Source organism: Acomys russatus, chromosome 3, assembly GCF_903995435.1.
Source record: "Acomys russatus chromosome 3, mAcoRus1.1, whole genome shotgun sequence".
NCBI classification, from domain to species: Eukaryota; Metazoa; Chordata; class Mammalia; order Rodentia; family Muridae; genus Acomys; species Acomys russatus.
This window is the reverse complement of record NC_067139.1, coordinates 55,457,650-55,480,583: the sequence shown is the minus strand read 5'-3', so window position 1 is coordinate 55,480,583 and position 22,934 is coordinate 55,457,650. Positions and strand designations below refer to the sequence as shown.

Here is a 22,934-nt window from a genome sequence, read left to right as displayed (position 1 = left end):
TTAAAGGTTAGAGAGTGCTTCTTTGTCCAGACGGCCTAAATGTTGCAAGTGCGCCTGTTTGCGGTTTTTCCCATAAAAAAAACTGGCCCTGGGAACTGCCTGGGGTCACAGTCTTGGCTCCCTTGTCCAGCTGCACCCAGATCGATCAGTTTGAAAAAGAATGTTCAATAAGATATCTACTTGGCTGGGCCGTGGTGGCACATGCCTTTAATCCCACGACTCGGGAGGCCGAGGCAGGCAGATCCCTGTCAGTTCGAGGCCAGCCTGGTCTACAATGGGAGTGCAGGACAGCCAAGGCTACACAGAGAAACCCTGTCTCGAAAAACCAAAACACGGGCACTAATGGTGAGGTTACTGCTAACGGGAGTAAAAGTCTTAAAGTAGGATCAAACAACTGAAAATAGATTGCTGTTGGGGATTTAAATGATGTGGGTTTGAACTCTTAGTGTCAGTGGGATCATTACAGGTCTGAGAAGTGTTACAGATAGCTCCAGAAAGCAAGAGCAGATGCAGGAGCAAGTCTGCAGGCCTGGGAAAGTGCTGCAGCCTTGCAAGCTTCCAGAGCAGCAGGTCTCAGGATGAATTACCATCCAAGTCTGAAGCATGGGGCCTTGGAGCCTGAGACAAGAGCAGGTCCCCTTTGCCTGCCACAGAAGATGAGTTTTGGGAGCTAGCTCAAGTAATCTGTTGTCCAAGTATAGTAGCCACAAGCATAGGCCGTCTTCGTTATCCAGTTTTACGTCATGCTATGCTCTGAAGGCCAAACTAACAGAGTTCCAGCTAGGTGACTGAATGAGGGCATGCAAATAAAGTGAAGAAAATAGGACCATCAGGGAAGAGGGGCAGCACTGAGCCCATGCTCATTGTCAGTCCTCTAGAGTCCACCTCTGCAGATACTTACCTCCATAAGAAGTTGCTGTCAGTTCTGGTTGCCATGGTGCCTCTCAGGGGGCCTGCTGTTTCCCACTTCCTTCATCCAGCAGGGGATTTCACTCAGCTGATGTTGTTGTTTGCACCTAGCTGTTGCCGTCACTGAGTAACAGCTACCAGCAGCCCACGTTTTGACTCTCTTGCCCACCAGGCTTGAGCCTTCTGGTTGCCAGAAGCTGTCAGAAAGCTCCATGTCTCCATGGTGGAGGTAGGAGGGCATGGGCAGGCACGACATCTACCTTTAATAATACCTTCCAGGATGTAAGCTCTAACAGGCAATGTTTCTATTTTGGTGACTTAAGTGTTAGCTTCAAGGATACAGGGTTAAATAAGACTGGCGTTGACTTCTTATAATGCATGAGCTGTAATATGTGAAATGTTTATGGAAAAGTCTCTTGGAAACTGATTTTGAAAATGTATTGACTCCCCACTTGGGCCCCAAGGTGACTATGTCACAATAAACATGTTGCCTTCAGTTTAACACCTGTCTCTTTTACTTTGGGCCACCTAATTACGTCTGCAGGTCTTCATGTGAGTAATTTACAGAGTGTGTTATAATAATGAATAATATGCCACATGATCGATAAAGGAGGTTTATTTGTGGGAACGAGGGAGAGGGGAGAGAGAGGAGGAGTGTGCCTATGACAGAGAGAGAGAAAAAAAGACACAGAAAGAGTGAAATCTAGAGAGTGTAAGAGGCTGGTGGGGGTCCTTTTTGTCTGGCGCACACCTGGCGGCAGGCCCCTGAAAGGCAGGCTAGTGGGACCACCTGTATTTTAACAGTCTATCAAACCTGCCTCTACCCTTTCAAGACTGAAGGCAGAGGTCAGTTATAGTTCTAAACCAGTCACCTTTGGTGCTAGGAAGAACAAAACCTCAGAGGATGAACTCTGGCCTTCCCAGCTAAGGGCAATTACCCATGAGGGCCAGGCAGCACGCTGAAACAGAAGTAATTATTCATTCCTCAAAACCACTTCTCAGTATTTCTTTGGACCACTTTGCAGGACTGGAGCACTGGTCAGGAAGACACCGCTGGACCAGTAATGAGAACAGGAGATAGGAACTAGCCAGGTAGTTTGGGACTAGGCCCTTGTTTCCTGCCTGCACTTGGCTAGAAGCTGGAAACATCTTTAATCCTGTTCCAGCCAGAGGCTAGAAATGTCAGAAATAGCAGGATGGGCTTTGTTTTCTACTTCCCTTTCTTTTTTCTTTTTCTTTCTTTTTTTTTTTTTTCTTTCTTTTTCTCCTAAATGAACACTCTTGCCTGGAAACTACATGTGAGGACTGGACTGAAACTGAGAGGCATCTGAACATTGCTGGATAAGCTAACTGGACTGGCCAGCTCCTCTCTCCATGCCTCCCCCAGCTTCTTCTATAAGCTGGGTAAACCCCTCCCATGCTAGTCACTTGGTAGCAACCGGTTCCCCATGATCTGCTCCTGCTATTATTCGGGATTCTGCCTTTGCTCTTTATGTTAACCTCCCACCTATGATCCACACTAAAATTTCTAAAGCTCATCCTTCTGGGGTTCAGGAATTTTATTTTCAAGTTTACAAAACAAGGCCCAGGAGCCCCGAGCTCAGTGGAACTCTGAAGCCTCTGACAGAGGCTAGGATCCTCTGTCACCCTCAAAGACCCCTTTTTTCAACCTTAAGGACCTCACTTTTTTGTTATCCCTGGGACTGATTAATTACACATACATCTTGCCCTAGGTCTTCCCCTGTACATCCAAATCTCATGTCAGTACTCTTAATATGAACATGGGGGAGGGGCCACTGAACCCCTCTGTTTCTTTTCCCAGTGAGGCCACAGTGTTATTTGTCTCTCATTGGTATACTGGAATGACAAACGTGCAGAAGAGCATGCTTTCGCCCTAAAACTTCGTTAAATTATGTGAGGAGCCCACCTTTCTACTAATCAATAAACTAGAAAGAATCATGGGAAATTTTTAGATTGCAAATTTAACGTTACTATTCAGTGTTAAGTCACCAAGTGTACACAATTACCTGAGTCCTTGGAAGATAGGAAGTTCACTTGCTCGGCAAATCTCCTCCCAGCTTTTATCCTGTAGCCACTCTGGATCAGGATTTTTTTCAGCACTCTTAAGACTTACTCCTCCAGTTAAAAGGAACATCAGTTCCTGGTATTCAATCTCTTTCTTGGCCCTGCATTCCCAAACAATAGCTGTTGTAAATTGTTGATGTTAATACGGGATGCAGGCAGCTTCTGCATCAGAGCCTGGACAGAATAGCTTAGCCTCACAGCTAATGAAACAACTGATGAGGAAACTGCAACAGCCAGGCACTACTGATAGTGGTGGGGAGGAGCTCTGCTACTTAGGGGCCTCTGCTCAGGTAAAACTGACTATTTTTTTAGTGTGCATTGGTGTTTTGCCTGCATGTATGCCTGTGTGAGGATGTCAGATCCCCTAAAACTGTAGTTACAGATAGTTGTGAGCTGCCATGTGGGTGCTGGGAATTGAACCTGGGTTCTTTGGAGGAGCAGACAGTGCTGTTAACCACTGAGCCATCTCTCCAGCCACCTGACTCAGAACATCAATACTATTGTGGAAACTATTGTTATTAGGAAAATAATGAATTAAACCAAACAGGGCATTATACCATTCTCTAAGAAGCCATTTTGTAGGTAATATTTTCAAGGTAAGTCTTTAAAATAAGTAAATTAAGCAAATACAAGTCACTCACAGAAGAAGATTAGCACATAATAAAAAGGAGAACAGGAGCTTGTCCTTCTCAAACAGGGATCGGCATATGTTACAATATAAGTTGTATGTAAAGTGGTCATTTAAATATCGCAGGCGTTTTTCCAAAATTTTGGATCTGTTACTAAAAGGTTAAGAAAAGAAAAATATGCTGTCAAACAATGGTAGGAAAAGTAAGTGACCTGGATTAACCTATAAAATGTTACAAATGTATTAGAATACTCATTACTAGAGACACTGGGAATCACTCACACAACCGTCACAGCTGAGGGAGTGCTGACAGTTCTAATCCTCCAAATCAGCACTGAAACACATCAATTCCTCAGGTTCACCCTCCTCCATCCTGAGCCAGTATAAATTCACATTCTAAGTCACAACTGGGAGCTCTTAGGGACTTTAATTATTCAGGAGACATTCTACCAAGAGGCGACAAAGAAAGAAATTCCTTACAGTTTACATGTGGGTTCAAGTCACATTTTAACTTAAGTACAGAAATTACTAAATACAAGATACTGTTATCCACACTTTAAAATCTCACTTAATTCTCAAAACAACCAGAGGAGATAAATATAATTATTATTTCTGTTTTATAAAGAAGGAAACTGAGGCAATTATAGAAAGGGCAACTGGCTTTTCTATTGCCCTTTAGCTACTATGAGATAAAAACAGATTGAATGACATAAAAACCTGTGTATATACATTGTGACAGTTAAACTTGGCTGTCAACTTGATGGGTTTAGAATTGTGACATAAAATAACATCTAGGAATGTCTGTGGGGGAATTTACAGAGTAGGCTATTTGTAATGGGTAGCATCAGGCCATGTGCTAGAGGGGGAAGAGAACTGAGCACCAGTGTTTACTTTGGCTTTCTGGATTATATACAGTATGGCTAGCATACCACTCACACCCTTCCACCATGCCTCCCCAGCTTGATGGACTTTCAAACTGTGAGTCAAAATAAACGCTTCCTTTCTTAAGTTGATTTTTTGGTATTTTCTCCTAGCAACAAGAAAGGTAACTAACATATTTATTAATCCATTAAAGTGAAAATATCTAGAAAATTAATATAAATGTGGTACAGCCCTTTAGACACTTCAAAGCTAGAAAAGGGACATTAGAATTGTCAGCAAGAAGAAATCTTGAGTATCATTGAAATATTTAAACGACAGAAAGAAGAACCAGGTGTGGTGGCACACTTGTAATCTTAGTACTCAGTGAACCGAGACAGAAAGATTGCTCCAAGTTTGAGGCCAACCTGGGCTTATAGCAAGTGCTAGGTCAGTCAGCCAGGCCTACAGGGTAAGACCATCCCTCTATGCATAAATCATAGGTACATGAAAAACTTTTTTTTTTTTCAGATAGGATTTCTCTGTGTAGCCTTGGTTGTCCTGGAACTCTCTTTGTATGTCACAACCTCCTGAGCACTGGGATTAAAGGTGTGTGCCACCACACTTAGCTATGAAACTTATTAAAGGTGTGTGTCGCCATACTTAGCTATGAAACTTATTAAAGGTATGTGTCACCACACCTAGCTATGAAACTTATTAAAGGTGTGTGCCAGCACACTTAATGAAACTTATTAAAGGGAAGACTCTAGTTGTCTTTCTTTTGCTCTTTTTTCCTTCTTTTGTTTTGTTCATTCAATGCTGCATAATGAGAATACTGTAGAAATAACCACAAACAACAATTACATTTTTTTAATGGAAAGGATGGTGAGAGATCCAACCTATGAAGAATGGATGAAATTAGAAAACTGCTTACCTATCATGAATAGAGTTGATGTAAAGGTTCACAAACCAGGTGAGAGAGTATTGGTACATGGGGTCAATGTTGGCCAGGTCTGCGATGCTGAAGAACAGCACTGATGAGTGTTTAGCAATGGGCCTGTAGCCTTCCCGGGACTCTGCTATTTTGAGTTCTGTCTTTTCTGCAACCTGGTAAAAGAGACGAATCAAGATGAGTGAATAGGGAGAGTCTTAATCATGTACTTTTCATATAATGGATTTTCTATATATTCAGAAAGCCCTTAACTCAATGACAAATTGTATGAGCTTAGTTAAAGTGTATTCCATAAGAGAGGAGTCTCTGGCTAAAAGCTAGAAAGGAAGGAAAATGAAAGAATTACAGAGGAAGAAAGAGGAAGGCGAGAGGCAGAAAATATAAAAGAGAAAGAGACAAGCCTTCACTATAGATTAACAGCATGACTACTCACTGACCACTAACTTCTTATCTGAGGAACATGAGAACATGAGAACATGAGTCCTCAATCTCTGCTTGACTCCAATGTGTCTATTGGTTATTTACTTTCTTTTGCTTTAATAGGCTGGGGGAGAGGGTAATAGAGAGCAGTGTGCATATATCCATGTTGAAGATATTACCATGTGTATTCTAGCTCACTATGAACCCCAGCTATCAAATAGTTTTACATACATTTATAATACTTTACTCAACTAGTCTTTCATATGCTTAACCTCTTTGCAGTTAATAGTGCTATGGACAGTCAACCCTGGAAGAGGAAGAGGAAGAGGAAGAAGATGATGAAGAGGAGGAGGAAGAAGAAGAGGAGGAAGAGGAGGAAGAAGAAGAAGAGGAGGAAAAGGAGGAGGAGGAAAAGGAGGAAGAGGAAGAGGAGGGAAGAGGAAGAGGAGGAGGAGGAATTTCCCTAATATAGTAGCTCCTCACTTGACAATCCAATCTGCTAGGCTGATATATTCATTCTATAGGGAAAATATTTAGAACACTGCCCAACCAGCTTCCTTGTTTTGCTATTGGTTTCCTAGCCATCAATTGCTGAATGGGCATGCCTGTGCAGCCTTCATTCCACAGAATAATCCCATTTGTAACTGTCCATTTAGGTGGTAAGGTTTGACTAGACCCAGGAGAAAAGGATGGAAAGTGTCTGGAGAGGACTGAAGCTCCAAGCACTCTAGAACTTCAGTCAGGCGGTGTTTATCACAAGTGCTAAAAGAGAATGGGAATTTTTCTGGATGTTGTTTTCTACCTGGTATATGAAACTATAAAGAAACAGGGATAGAACTTTTGCATAAAAATTGACTCGAGCTAGGTGTGGTGATGCATGCCTTTAATCCCAGCACTCAGCGAGGCAGAGGCAGGTGGATTTCTGTGAGTTTGAAGCCACCCTAGTCTACAATGTGAGTCCAGGATGACCAAGGCTGTAGAGGGAAACCCTGTCTTGGGGTGGGGCAAGAAAGAAAGGAAAGAAAGAAAGAAAGAAAGAAAGCCGATCCCTTAATAGAGAAGAGAAGCATAGAAGGATCACACAGCCCCAGAAAGGGAAGAGACAACACGGAAAGTCAGTGCTCCTGGTTATCCGTCAGTCCTCAACATACTTCACAGGACAGGCAGTGTGTCATCACAGCAACAGAAAGCAAACTAGCTTGTTTCTCCTCTCTGACAAGCAGTTTGGGGTGCGGACAATGAGAAGGCCACCAGAGTTTCCTGGCCCTGGTGAACTAGAATTGGGACGACAGCCACCACAGAGCATCTCAGCCACGATCTCAGGTATGGGCTGCTATAGAGTATTTCTCTAAGACACTATCTTCTTTGCTTCTTCAAAAGATGCAAAATAAGGGAGCAAACACCTGACAGAAAAAAATCCTTATCAACACATTGTCACAAAACTAAACCTCTTAGACATTTGTCACGGAGTAGAGCTGGACTGGAAGGGGCAGTGGAAAGATGTTGAGTGATTAGTACAGCATCTGTTTTGGTTTCTGTTAGATATACAGATAAAGTGACAGGGGCCAGAGAGATGGCTCAGTGGTTAAGAGAACTGGCTGCTTTTGCAGAGAACCTGCATTCAGTTTCCAAGACCCAGACAGCCAACCATCTCACTCCAGCTCCAGGGGATCTCCTACGGTCTTCTTGCCTCAGAAGGCACCAGGCATTCAGGAGTTGCACAGACATATATGCAGACAAAGCAATCATACACGGGTAAAAATAAAAACACATCTTTAAAAAATTTTAAATCATTAAAAATGTTTTTAGAGGAAAGAAGAGACAATATCTTAAAGGGGCAGGTCTTGGACTGCAATGGTGAGATGGCTTGGTGGTAAAAGCACAACCTGAGTTCCCTCTCGAGAACACACGGGAATGCCAGACAAGAGGACTCCTATCTGTAACCCGAGAACTTCTATGGCAAAATGGGAGGCAGAGACAGGAGAGTCAGCTGAACATTTGCGACAAGATGCAGAGCAGAAAACAAAGAAAGATTTGGCTTCAGTAAGGTAGAAGGAAGGAACCAACTCCTGAAGTTAGCCTCTGACTTCCACATATGCACCACTGGCCTATCCCTTCATGCCCCACCTCATAAATAAACAAACCTTGGGGGAGGGAATGCCACGGAATGTACAATAAAATAGCACCTGCCTGTTTGATGCATTTGGAATGTATTGTTGGTCCTAGGCCACCTTCCTCTTTCCTCCTGCTGGCACTTATGTCTCCTCTCTCTCCCCTCTTCCCTTTCCCCCTTGCCCCCCCCCCCCCACTTTCTCTAATAGGCACCATGGGTGACAGGGTGACAGGCTGATGTTAGAACATCTCCTATTGGTTCCAAGAACCACTTATTGCTCATTTATCGTGGGTTTATCTCCACAACCTCAAACTCCAAGCACTAACTGGGGTAAGACAACTTTCAATGTTCAGTTTCTAGGTGAAGAGTCAACTAAATGCTAAATAAACCTGACTGTGCTGCACACTTAGCTAGTAACTTCATTTTATTTCTTCTATGTATAGATAATGTATAGATTGAACGAAATTTAGAGAAATTCAACAGTAAGATATTTTCTTCTGAGTTCAACACTGGTTTCATTTTCAAGTTTTGTCAATTTTCTTTTCTTGAAAGCCTACAACAGCATTTCCTCAGGGACTGGAAACAATTCTAGTGTCTTTATCTCACCTGTTGTTTCTTTGTTATCTCATTAGACATCAGTTTGGCAGAGTCTAAGACTTTTATTGCGCTTTCATCTTCCAAAATATTTCCTTCTGAAGATGATAATGTTTCTAAAATTCTTGTCTCTATGTCTTTGAGCTGCTTCTTATTAGCTGCAGACTGAAGAATAAGAGCATTTCGTTCCTCCTCTAACTCTGGCCTAAAAAAGATAGAAACATTTACTGTAAATTTGTAGCATTTAATCTAACTTCTGTCTAAATATTGTGTATAAAAATTTGTGAACATTTGAATATTATATAGATGTAAAAAAAACTAATCAATTTTACTATGGTAGGGAGAGAATAACTGTGGGAGAATAAGTATGGCGGGTAGTTTCAGTAGTTAACGTGGAGCCATCTAAAGTTGCCTGGCAAGGGGCTCTCAGTGAGGGCTTATCTAAACGAGGCTCACCCCACTGCGTGGCTGGACACTGAAGTACAAAAAGGAGAGAGGGAGCGAGTGTTGCCATGCATGTATCTATCGCTCTCTACTTCCCATAGGAGATGTCATGTGACCAGTTCTCTCACACTGCTGTGCTGTGACTTCCCTGCCAAGGACGACTATAAACCGGAACTGTGGACGGAAATAAACCCTTTCTTCCCCAGCTTTCTTTTGTCAACATATTTGATCACAGCAATAGGAAATGAAAAGGCTTATACAAATATTGATTTGATAAGTTTAAGCAAAGAAAACATCATTTGCATACCTAAAATGTGACAGTAACTCTAACACTGTGTTATATTAATCCTTGTGGCACAGCTGATTATATACAGGAAAATAAAAAGACTCCAAGTAGGAGATTTTTTATTAGTTCATTGGCTTTGTCATTAATAACTCTTCTAAAATAGCAATTTAGAAGCTGGAATGGTCTTACTGGCTTTTTAAGTGAAGGCAAAATTGGCATTAAGCACTAATGAGCAAAAGTGGATGAAACTTAAAAAATAATGCCGTCTGTTATAGAGAATGTTATAATATAGGTCTTGTTTATATTTGCATTTTGGAAGTAACAAAGCTACTTTTGTATACTTTTAATTTGGTTTCACTCAACAGACCACTTAATAATGCCATATGAAGCTTCAATGAGAATCAATTATTTTCTTCCAGAATTTATTTCTTTCATGTAGCTTTTCTGGGTATTGTTATTTTTTTCTCATTTGAAAAACAATGTATATTAGTAATAGAAAAATACAAAACAAACAATAAAATCATAGAAAATTCTCTATGTTCTTACATACTAGGTAAAATAACCGCTACTATTCAGGCATATTCCGTCTTAATCTTTTCCTTTCTCTTTCATTTTGAACACAGAGAGATTCATTTATCAATTTTTGGAGGAGTTTTTAGAGAGAGGGTTTCTCTGTATAGCCTTGGCTGTCCTGGACTCACTTTGTAGACCAGGCAGGCCTCACCTAGATCTGCCTCTGCACCCCTGAGTGCTAGGATTACAGGCGTGCGCCACTGTGCCTGGCTGTTTATCAATTTTAAATGCAGTATTCCTTATAGTACATATGGAGCTTTACCTCCTATTTTCACGCCCTACCCCAGGCAGCAGCCTCTAACTTTAGCACTCTATATAGAAGTCTTTGATCCATTTCTGATTCCATCTATGGCCTATATCACTATGGACGAAGTTTCTAACTCAGTCACGGGACGCATTCTGAATCGCTTTACCCATCTAAAAAGACCAGTAAAACATGACTTGGCTTAAAAGTTATTACTGAATGGCTATGTTAAAATATTATATAAGTGCTTAATTTATAAGGACAAAATATAAAATTTAGTCATTTCAAAACGGTCACAAAACAAAAATACTGATGGCCTACAGATATTCTCTAAACTGCCTAAAACATCTTAAAAACAAACAAACAAACCGTACCTCTCCTTTGCAACGACAATGCCTAGTAATTGATCTTCAAGCCCTTCTGGAGTTATCATGAAATTGAGCAAAGACACTTTTGTAGCCAGTTCTGGCATGTAGTGTGGATTTCTCAGTTTTGTGGTGATATAAAACTTAAAATCAAAGGAATATTCAATAATGACCTCACCAAGTCGGATGCAATCAATACCACCTATATTTCAGAAAAAGTGGATGACAAATGAGCCAAGTTACTTAGCCTGTCTTCCTAAGGACTCCCAAGGCCTTATGTAAGTTATAAGCAAAGAGTCCTAAGTAATTTTCTTTCTTTCTTTTTTTTTTTTCAAGACGGGGTCTTCTCTGTGTTAGCTTTGGCTGTCCTGGACTCACTTTATAGACCAGGCTGGCCTGGAACTCACAGTGATCCTCCTGCCTCTGCCTGCTGAGTTCTGGGATTAAAGGTGTGTGCCATCATGCCCAGTGACTCCTAAGTAATTTAAAATAGAAAGCAGATGTGACAAGTCACCAACACAGAGACAAGTAAGTGATTACACACTAGGACTCCTTCTGGAACAACATAGGACATTGTGTCTGGTTGTCATGGAACATGTCTTTAGTTCCAGCACTCAGGAGGCAGAGGCAGGAGGACATTTTTGAGTTTGAAGCCAGCCTCATCTACAGAGGGAGTTCTAGAGCAGCTGGGCCCACACAGAGAAAACCAAACCAAACCAAAGCAAAGCAAACAAAAACAAAACAAAACAAAAAAACCCCAAACCTATCACTCCAAAATTTTTGTATGATTAAAGCTCATTAGGTATCAGAGCTTGACAGAAATAAATGCTCATCATCAGAAAGATACACAGAGGTAATGTTTGCCAGGTCTCAACTCTGGCCCACATTCTTGTGATTGTTCATAATTAATGGACTTTCTGAGGTCAATGATCACAAGACAAGGAGGTTTCAGACTGGCTTCAGCTGCCTCAAGTGCTCAACAGAACTGGAATCCAGGGAGTAATAGACAAGGTAAAGAAGACACTTATCTTAGGTTCCTGATCAGGGTTCACTTCTGAGCACTTGTTTCAGATCTTTTTTTTTTTGGTTTTTTGAGACAGAGTTTCTCTGTGTAGCTGTGGCTGTCCTGGACTCACTTTGTAGACCAGGCTGGCCTTGAACTCACAGCGATCCAACCGCCTCTGCTTCCCAAGTGCTGGGATTAAAGGCATGCGCTACCACCACCCAGCTGACATGGAGTTCTAAGCCACTATCACTGTTACTGAATTTATGTATTAGTTTTCTTTCCTGCCTCAAGATGATCCAGTCATCTTCTAGCATTACCTTGTTTAAAAGTCTGTCTAAGTAACAAAGGCTCCAAAGAGGGATCCAGGTCTTCACCAACATTTTCCAGAAGAAGTGGTGTTCCAAACTGAATGCAGTTTTCCAGTGTTCTCATATAGTCTGTGTCTGATAACTTGATAACGCTAAGCTGGTTTTCTTTTTCAGAGTTTTTGATCCATTTATTAGCTTGACCCTGGGGGTCAATCATTAAAGGCCTAGAAATAAAGAAGAAAAATCCAAGAGGAACACACAAATGCTGCAATCTCTTAAAATCTATGCCATTTAGGTAAATGTTGTCATCAATTGTTACAAATGCAAAGTATTTTACATGAAGAGCTATCTTCACAAATGTCATAACAACCAAAAGAGGCCATGAATTTGCCAGGGAGGGGAACACAGGAGGAGTTGGGGGAAATGAGGGATAGAAGTTGTATAAATAGAATATTCATGCATACAATTCCCCAAAAAATAAAAACTTAAATAAAGAAAAGTGTCCCTGGCTAAACCCAGTGCCCACAAAGCAAAAGCAAAAGTAAAACAAAACAAATCATAAAAATACAATGGGACCTTGATGGGAGGAAGTTGGGGGCAGGATTAATGGTGGTCAGAGGTGGGTACGAGAGAGTAAAAGGATGAATGTGACCAGAACGTATTGTATGCATATATGAACTTTTCAAAAGAATAATTTAATTTAGAAAGTAAAAAAGTATTTTATTCTTACAAATGAAGAAATTCAAATTGCCAAAAATCCCAATCCTAAAGCTACAACCATATTAGAAGAAGCAGGACTTTGTGAACCTATGACCTGTGCTCTTATCAACACAACACTGTCAGCACAGCAATTTTAATGCACAGCATCTATTAATATAATGTGAAAAATAATTGTTTAGGACATTTGTTAAAAGTTTAAAATAAAAAGCAAACCAGCTTACAAATGATATTTTTTTTAGCAGTTTGGAGTATAGAGTGAGTGGCCAAGTTAAGTTTGGTGTATATTTAAAATCTATTTAGGAATGTTTTTCTAGGATAGTAAAGGATTTATATTTAAGAATATGTAATTGGTGGTTGGAGTGATGGCTCAATGGTTAAGAGCATTTGCTGCTCTTACAGAGGACCTAGCAATCACGTGGCAACTGACAAGTGTCTGCAACTCCAGTTCCAGGGGATACAGCACCCTTTTCTGTCCTTGGTAGGCAGCCAGGCATGCCTGTGGTACACAGAAATCCATGCAGGCAGACAGTCAGACACATAAAGTAAATAAATCTATTTTTAAAAGAATATATAGGTTTTTAGGCAAGAATAGAACAGTGGTTATGCAGCCTAGGTCTTGCTGGAGGGTGGAGGCTAGAGGAGAGAACAGTAAATGGGCATTACAATCAACTTGAATATGAGGAATAATTCTCAATATCTGGAAAATAATTATTTGAAAAAGAGTCTCTTCTGTGGTTATTCAGCCACTGAAGCCAATTTTAAGCCTCTCTATGGGACCATTTCTAAAGCATGCATGATTATACACTTGAGTCTTAAATTCATCTGACACACTCAAAGTGTCTCACACCTCACAACATCATGACTTAGGCATAATTAGCACCTCACTTTATATATACAACAATTGGGGCAAGAATGATTTAGAAATCTTTAATTTGGTAAGATAACTGAATAAATGGTGAGTCATAAACACTGATAGAATACAACCCTCCCTAAAATGAAGTACCCATAAATGGAGTAACATGGGTGAATCTCAAAACAGTTATACTGGGAGGAAGCTGTCTCATATACATGCCAAGAAATAGATATGATGTTCTGTAAGAGATATAACTAATCTATGTTGAGAAGTAATTGGAACGATGATTCCCTGGGGTGGGATGAGGGTGGGAAAGGAATGTAAAGGGACCATCCAGAAGGTAGCCTTGCTCTGTATCTTGATCAAGTCAAGTCTGAGGGTACAGGTGTATACTTTTAAGACACTTAACCATTTGGTAATGGGTACATTTGAGTTTTTGTATCTCATTATATATAATTCTTATCAAACAAAAATACATAAACTAATACTGTTCTTTAGTCAACAGCATACATGTTGACGTGGCTAAGGGGAAGTGTATGTCTGCTGCTCATTTGTAAACACATGTGCACGGGTTGGCAGAGGGGTAGATGGATTCGTGATTAAGCAGCTGAGAAGACATAATGACACCTGCAGAATTCAGGGGTTACCATTGCACTGATGCTTCTTGTAAAAGCATTCTGGCTTTTATATATGCTCGGAGTCTTCCAAATAACACAAAAGGAAGCCCTTTATGTTGCTTACCACCGTCTAGAATTATTAACAATCACACCATTGTCTATGGAGAACGCATCTGTTGGTAACCCAGCAATGTTCCAAGCTCTAATTTTTACTGGGTCCCCCAAGGTTTTACTCAATGAGAACTCCTCAGAACATGGGAACTTTTTCTCCTGTAAGAAATAAACAAAAGTCTGATGTTTTCTTTCATTTTATTAATTGAAATAGTCTTTAAGTTAAAATGCATATTTACAACAAAAATAAAATAAAATGCATATTTAATTTCCATAACTAAGGATCAGGAAAAAAACTGCATTGAAAGTTAGACTCTGGGAATAATTTGCTAGTAAAAGAAGAAGAAAAAGAAGAAGGAGAAGAAGGAGGAGGAGGAGGAGGAGAAGGAGGAGAAGGTGGAGGAGGAGAGGAAAAGGGAGAGGGAGACAGAAACAGAGACACACAGACAGACAGACAGAGACACAGACACATACAGAGAGAAACAAAAAGGAACTTCCTACAGTTTTAGTGTTCTTCCTTTTGCTGTCCTCATGCCTTCATATTTTCCAAAATACACTTTGAATGTTCTAAAACAAAATTTACTAAGTGAATTTCATACCTTGCATAACATGCTCCAATTGTTTGTACATTCATACCGAAATCCAGATGTGAAAGCACCAAGGTAAGCTATTACTCCTGCTGATACTAAGACATCACCAGTTAAGTTTTCATATGTTATTTGAAGGTCATTTGCAGCTTGAGACCATCTGTATAACAAACCAAAGGCAAAACCAATTAACAACAGACAATTTTATGGGAAGATCTGCCTGGAGGGATGGCTCAGTGGTTAACAGCAAGAGTAGTGGCTGCTGTTCTAAAGGACTGGGGTTCAATTTGCAGCATCCACATGGTGGCTCACAACTGTCTGTACTACAGTTCAGGGATCAAGCATCCTCTTCTGGACTCCACAGGCCCCAGGCGTGTCTGGTGCACAGACATATGTGCGTACACAAAGTTAAAACAATTAAAAGAAAGTGCAAAGGCCTTCTTGTCCAAATCCTATAAGAAGAAGCTGTGAAATATTGGGCTTACCTGTAAAATAAAGAAGTTGGATGCCCTCCTAGATCTATTATGCTATATTTTAAGAGTTTCTACATTTCAATATAAGAGCAGTAGATATGCCCTATAGGACTCAGCCTTTCCAACAACAATGACAACCCCAGCATTTTTCTTCATAATCTTCTCCAGGATGATTTGGTTCTACTGCTTGTTTCAGTATTTAATAAGAACCAGAGACATTTGCAGTTCATTCCAGAAATGCTGTTCTGAAGCAAGGCTATTTGATATACCTTAAGTTAAAAAGTTGAGATCCTACAGATAAGGTCAATAGTTTTTATATTCAACAAAACCATCACAATAAAAATTATTCCTAAATCATCTGACTTGGACTAAATTATTATATCATACTAATCATTGAATAAACAGTATCAATAATGAAATAGCTGACTGTCCAGTCAAATTTAAAAAGACATAGAAAATTAGAAAATAACTACATACATATATAACTACATACATAACTCACCAATACCATTTAGATTAAAAGACTGTAAACATTGTGTTTTCTTTTTCTTCTTTCCCCCTCTCCTTTTGCTTGTTTCTGTTTTGAAAACAAGTTACAAACACTTCACAGAGTCCCAGCCAGGTGCTTTACAAAATGCCTCATATCCCCAATCACAGGTGACTGTGACACACAAGTGATGACAGGAGGAGAAGCAGGAGGCTCTACCTTGATTTTTCTCCTCCTAGCCCTCCTATTAGTTTTGAGGCTCTCTCAAGCTTCTTAGCACACAGCTCCACCTGGTCTTCCAAAGCTGCCTTTTCTACTGTCTTCTCAAGAAAAGTCTTCTGTAAATTTTCCAAATGATGCTCTACTGCAGCCAGTTCTCCTCTCTTCTGATTCAAAAGCTCCATGGTCTCAGCCAAGGACTTCTGAGCCTCTGCTAAGCGAGCTTTCTTAGGAGCCACAACCTGTTTGGGAACAACATGCAGATGTTGTGTGTTCTATGTAAAAGTTAGAAGTTACAGGCCAGGCATGGGGTAAAACAATAAATTACACATAATGCACCCCTAAATATTAAATAAAACAAAAATACATATAATACTTCAGAAAATAGACAAATCATTTGGAACTCTAAATTATAGCATATAAAATAAATTCTGGAATAACAAGAGATATTTTAATGTAGAGTAAAAACATCACAAGAGGTAGCAAAGTGTTTTAAAATAATGAAAAATTGCCATTCAGTTTTTAAAAAATGAGAGGGGCATTAAAGCCTTGTGATTCTGTTTCTTCCTTTTTGGTTCCCTGTTGGTTGCTCTTTTGAGACAAGTTCTTACTTTATAGTCCTGAGTGGCCTTGAACTCACCGTTTTGCTCTCAAACTCATGACAATTCTCTTGCCTCAGCCTCCCAAATACGGGTATTACAGATACAAACCACCATGCCTGCCTTGCCATTCTGTTTCTATATTAAGTTATTTTTAAAAACCATGTAAGTGTGCTTTGGATTTTAATGGGGTTTAAAATAATTGTTTTCCTTTCTAAGTCTGTAACCTTCTTCCCAGTCACCCCAAGGATCACATTGGCCTTGAAGAGATTAAGAGTATAATAGTAAAAATACAAAGAAGGAAAAGTTTTGTAGTAAGTCTCAAAAAATTAAAATGTCAAGAGGCTTTCTGCTCTTGCAAACCTTGTCCTTGAGACACAATGGTAAAGGGCAGATTTGGCTATGTTGGGCACCTGGTTGCCAGGGCTTCCTTCATGTTTTGCAAAGGATATTATTGTCATCAATGACCTCTTCGTTGATTTCAACTATACGCTCTATATGCTCCAGTAGGACTCTACCCATGGCAAGTTCTGCGGCACAGTCAAGGCTGAGAACAGGAAGCATGTCATCAATGGGAAGCCCATCACCATCTTCCAGGAGTGAGATCCCACTAACATTAAATGGGGTGATGCTGGTGCCGAGTATATTGTGGAGGCTACTGATTTCTTCACCACCTTGGAGAAGGGCAGGGCCCACTTGAAGGGTGGGGACAAAAAGGTCATCATCCCTGCGCCCTCTGCTGATGCCCCCATGTTTGTGATGGGTGTGAATCATGAGAAGTTTGACAGCTCACTCAAGATTGTCAGAAATGCTTCCTGCACCACCAACTGCTTACCTCCCTGACCAAGGTCATCATCTCCACCTCTATAGCTGATGTCTCCATGTTTGTGATGGGTGTGAACCATGAGAAGTATGACAACTCACTCAGGATTGTCAGCAACGCTTCCTGCACCACCAACTGCTTAGCGCCCTGGCCAAGGTCATCATCCCTGCGCCCTCTGCTGATGCCCCCATGTTTGTGATGGGTGTGAATCATGAGAAGTATAACAACTCACTCAAGGTTGTCAGCAACGCTTCCTGCACCACCAACTGCTTAGCCGCCTGGCCAAGGTCATCCATGACAACTTTGGCATTGTGGAAAGACTCATGGCCACAGTTCATGCTATCACTACTACCTAGAACACTGTGGATGGCCCCTCTAGAAAGCTGTGGTAAGATGGCCATGGGGCTGCCCAGAACATCCTCCCTGCATCCACTGGTGCTGCCAAGGCTGTGGGAAAGGTCATCCCAGAGCAGAACAGGAAGCTCCCTGACATGGCCTTCCATTTTCCTACCACCAATGTGTCCATCATGGATCTGACATGCTTCCTGGAGAAATTCACCAAGTATGATGACATATAGAAGGTGGAGAAGAAGGCATCTGAAGGTCCACTAAAGGGCATCCTGGGTTGTCTCCTGTGATTTTAACAGTGATGACCACTTTCCACCTTTGATGTTGGGGCTGGCATTGCTCTCAATGACAACTTTATGAAGTTCATTTCCTGGTATGACAATAAATACTGCTACAGCAACAGGGTGGTGGGCCACATGGCCTACATGGCCTCCAAGGAGTCAGAAGCCCTAGACCACCCAGCCCAGCAAGGACTGAGAGGAAGAGAGAGGCCTTTGACTGTGGAAGAGTACCTGTTGCAACTCAGCATCTGACACTGAGCATCTCTCTCAGTCTCCATCCCAGATGCACAGAAGAAGGGGAAGAGCTGAGGGAGCCTCCCTAACCATCTGACCTAAGACTATCAAGTCTCATCTGGACTGCCTGTATCCTGTTCCTCTGTGGCCTGGCAAGGCTGCCCTGCCAGGGGAAAGTGATCAGCATGTGAGGGCAAGAAGAGTCCATGTCAGAAGTAGTCCCTACTCTCCAAATTATGGGGCCCACAAGGAGACTGTGGTGCCTGTCTATTATATCTAAGCAGAGGGTCTAGGTCCACACCATGCATGGTCCTTGGTTGGTGCATCAGTCTCAGCAGCATCCCCACCTCTGCCCGATTTGTTGACACCATTAGTCTCTGTGTAGAGCTCCTGTCCCCTCCAGGTCCTTCTATTCCCAACTCTTCCATAAGACATCCTGTGATCCACCCTGGAGTTTGGTTGTGTCTGCACATCTGCTTGAATCTCCTGCTGGGTGGAATCTTTCAGAAGACCTCTATGGTAGGCTCCCATCCTGCTTCTGTTGTCTATTCTATTTGCCCTTCTGAATGAGAATCAAGCATTCTCCCTAGGGTCCTCCTTGTTATTTAGTTTCTTCAGGTCTGTGTATTGTAGTGTGGTTATCCTGTATTATGTGGCTAATATCCACTTATAAGTGAGTATATACCATGAGAGAAAAAAGATTTTTAAAAACTGTTATTTTGTTGTGCCATTAGCATATCAAAACTAAGCTTTGATTAACTTGATCACTGAATCATATCATAAGTCACTGGTACAAAGACTTTAGAAGGTAAAGAGAGTCTAAGACAGACCCAAAGAGGGCAATCCCAGCCCTTCTTGATGGGTGGGGCCATAAGGGTTATCTCCATGAATGAAGCTAGAGGCAAAGAGGGTAGCAATAAAAACTTATCAGATCCAAAAGTCTGGCTCTCTTTTCTCTGGGATAAAATCCTAAAGGAATAATGTGTTAAAATAAGTAGACAGAAGCCAGGATACTTCTCTGTCCATGTTGATGTTGCTGAATGTTTCCCTACTACCTTCTTGGGCCAACATGGAGCAGATGCCTTGATATGGAAAAGGAACAACTACTGTGTGTGTGTGTGTGTGTGTGTGTGTGTGTGTGTGTGTGTGTGTGTGTGTAGAAATGAACTGAATTGAGAGATAACAGATCTGACATGAAATCAAAGACTACATCTCTATCAGCAAATGCCCACCTCATGGGAAAACATCTTCTCAAGTGCTACAGATTGATTACTCTGTGCTCTGAGCTTATTCTAATACATGCTACCAAATATTTAAATCTTTGTTTTAACTTATGTTCCTCTTTCCCTGGGTACAATTATGCAATCTATGTGTTCTTCTAGACCTTTACTAGACAAATCTGTAAAATTCTCTAAACCCTAGGAGTCTGGGCCAGTGGGTACTCCTTAAAAGATCCCCTTCAAGTCAAGCCATTTGCTTCAAAGGATATTTCTTCACTCTGACTTTAACTGTACTAGATCTTCCTACATGTGGTGGGTCATCTCACTGAAGAGTTTTAGAAATATCTAAAATTTTAAATTATATTTATTTATTTGTATGGGTGTATATGTGCATGTGCATGTGTGCAGTATGCTACAACATACATATGGATATCAGAGGACAACCAGCAAGAGTTGTCTTTTTACTCCTGCTATGTAATTATAAGACCCTCAGTCATGTCAATCCAGGTTATTAGGCTTGGTGGCAAGCATCTTTACCCACTTACCCATTTCACTAATCCTGAATCAACTTTTAAAATGAAACTTTATTGAGATATAATACATGTACCACACAATTCACCCATTTAAAAGGTATGTACTAAAGGTCTTGAGTATGTTCACAGAACTATACAACAACTATCACTATCGATTTTGAAATATTTTCATTACCCCAAATGGAAACTTCACAATCGGGTTATTTTCCACTTTTTCCCACCTGGCTCATCACTCCCCTAACTTTGTGCCCTAGGCAATAACTTATCTAGCATCTGTTTCTTCTATATTTGCATATTCTAGGTACTTTCCCCTTTTTTAAAAACTGTAATTACACATCCTTTGAACCAAATCTCTCCATCCTCTTTTACCCTAACTATCAAAGACTTTAGATACTATATATTTAAACAATATTATATCAGTATTTGGGAAAAGCTATTTGCACAATGATAGTTGGATTGTTTAAAAACATGGTTCCATTGCTGAGCAGTGGTGGCACCACGTGCCTTTACTCCCAGCATTTGGGAGGCAGAGACAGGTGGATCGATGTGAGTTTGAGGCTAGCGTGGTCTACAGTGTGAGTCCAGGACAGCCAAGGCTACACAGAGAAACGCTGCCTCGAAAAAAAAAAAAAAAAAAAAAAAAAAAAAAAAAAAAAAAAAGCATGGTACCATATACAAAGGAATACTATTTAGTCAGAAAAGAATGAAATTCTATTATTTGTGGCAACACAGACATATTTTGTGGATGTGACAAATGAAATAAATAATACAAAGACAAATATCACATGATTTGATTCATATGGAAAATGCATGATTTGACCCATCTTTTAAAACTCAGTGACTCATACATACTAAGCTAGCTCTATCATTCTATTTTATTTTACTTTTTTGAGACAGGGTCTTGACAAGTTGCCCAGGCTGGTCTGAAACTTACTTTGTAGCCCTAAATGGTCTTAAACTTGATATCCTATTGTCTCAGCATCCCTGGGTAGCTGAGGCTACAGATGTAAGTTGTCACAACCAATCTGAATCAACTGTTAAAATGGCTGCTTTGGATTTTTCTTCTATTCTCCCATCATCAGGCCCTAATTCCTCTAATTCACAGCCGTCTCGTAGTAAGTCTGGCTTGACAAGTCTGTTGCTCCAGCACCACACTTACCATACTCTCCATGCACTAGGCCACAAGGAATATCTGAGTAATAACCAGAATTTGTAAACAACCTAGATGTCCCTCAACTGAAGAATTGATAAAGAAACTGGTACATTTACACAATGCAATACCATTCAGCTATCAAAAACAAGGAAATCTTCAAATTTGCAGGCAAATAGGTGGAACTAAAAATGATCATCCTGAGTGAGGTGATCCAGACCCAGAAAGACACACATGGCATATACTCACTTATAAGTGGATATTAGCCCAACATAGATGTCCCCTGAGAGACTCCACCTAGCAGGGGATGGGGACAGATACTGGGACTTGCAGCCGCACTCTGGGCAAAGCGCTTTGAGTTGTATGTGGGTGGGGTCAGGAGCTCCACAAGAGACTATCAAAGCTAGCGGATCTGGATCCAGGGGAGCCTTCACAAACTGATGCACCAACCAAGGACAATGCATGCAGAGAAGCTAGAGCCCCTGTTCAGACGTAACAGAAAAACAGCTCATTCTCCACATGGGGAAGGAGGGGGGATGTGGGGGACTGCCCCTGACACTCTGGTGCCCACAATTTGATCACTGCCCCTTGGTGGAGAGGCCCTGTGGGAACACAGAGGAAGGGGATGCAGGCTATCCAGAGGAGACCTGATAGGATGTGGTCAGATGGTGGGGGAGGAGGGCCCTGCAGGTCAGAGGTCTAGGGGAGGGAAATCAGGCAGAAGAGGGAGGGAGGGTGGGAACAGGAAGACAAGAGTGAGGGGATTACAATCAGGATATAATGTGAATATAATAATAATAATAATAATAATAATAATAATAATAATAATAACAACAACAACAACAATAATAATACTGCAAAAATAAAAAGAAAAGAAAGAAATATCTGAGGATTAAACTGCAACTGTAGCAGATCAAGTTCTGCCTGGAATCATTTAAGAAATGTATAATGGTAATATACACACACACACATATATATATTTATGCACACATATACACATGGCCTAAGACAAAGGTAAGTTACGTACAACCCCCAGCTCCATGGCCAGCTCCCAAGACTTCCTCCTGGCCACTCTCCCTCCCTTTGGGACTCACCAGAACACAGGCTGTCTTAGGGTTACTATTGCTGTGATGAAACACCATGACCAAAAGCAAGCTGGAGAGGAAAGGGCTTATTTCACTCACAGTTGCTACTGTAGAGACACCTGCTCATCTATATTCATTGCTGCTCTATTCACAATAGCCATGGCACAGAAACAACCTAGGCGTCCATCAAGCCATGAATAGATAAGGAAAACATCCTGTATGTACACAATGGAATATTATTTGGCTATTAAGAAAAACAAAATTATTTAATTGACAGGTAAATGGATGGAACTGGGAACAATCATTCTGAGGAAGGTAACTCAGACCCATGTTTTCCCTCATTTGTGAATGTAAGCTTTGAATTTTCACATATCTGTATTTCATTTGGAATACCCACAGAGGTCTAGAAATTAGTAAGGAGCCACAAGATGGGGTTAGTAGGGCTTACAAGGGTGGAAATACAGTTTAAAGGAGATTAATAGAACAGGGAGGGTTAAATTGAAGTGGGGGATGGGAGGGCAGGTCAGAGGAAGGAATACAAGGGGAGAAAATTAACTCTAAAGACTTTTCAAAGAAAAGTCATAGAAATCTACTAACTACTATAGTAGCTTATACACACACACACACACACACACACACACACACACACACACGCACACACACCTTATCCTATAATGGGATAACAGAGTGACCTGACTAGACAGCACAAGCTAACAAAAAGCCCTTCGCCAGGTATGCATTTCCTCTTTTGAAGTTGTTGGTCAGTGAAGTCCCGTAGACCCCCAAACATTACAGGCTCCTGCCAAAGC

The 22,934-nt window shown here is 40.9% G+C and overlaps 1 protein-coding gene across 1 annotated transcript in view; it reads right to left on the bottom strand.

The window, feature by feature from the left end:
* The window catches only part of Dnah12 (dynein axonemal heavy chain 12), a 155,622-nt gene that overhangs the window by 28,385 nt on the left and 104,303 nt on the right, over window positions 1–22,934 (bottom strand). The window contains 9 exon segments of the mRNA XM_051140594.1: window positions 2,937–3,095; window positions 3,636–3,776; window positions 5,415–5,587; window positions 8,572–8,764; window positions 10,481–10,673; window positions 11,795–12,009; window positions 14,100–14,245; window positions 14,686–14,833; window positions 15,853–16,094. Coding sequence (XP_050996551.1) covers window positions 2,937–3,095; window positions 3,636–3,776; window positions 5,415–5,587; window positions 8,572–8,764; window positions 10,481–10,673; window positions 11,795–12,009; window positions 14,100–14,245; window positions 14,686–14,833; window positions 15,853–16,094 — 1,610 coding nt within the window.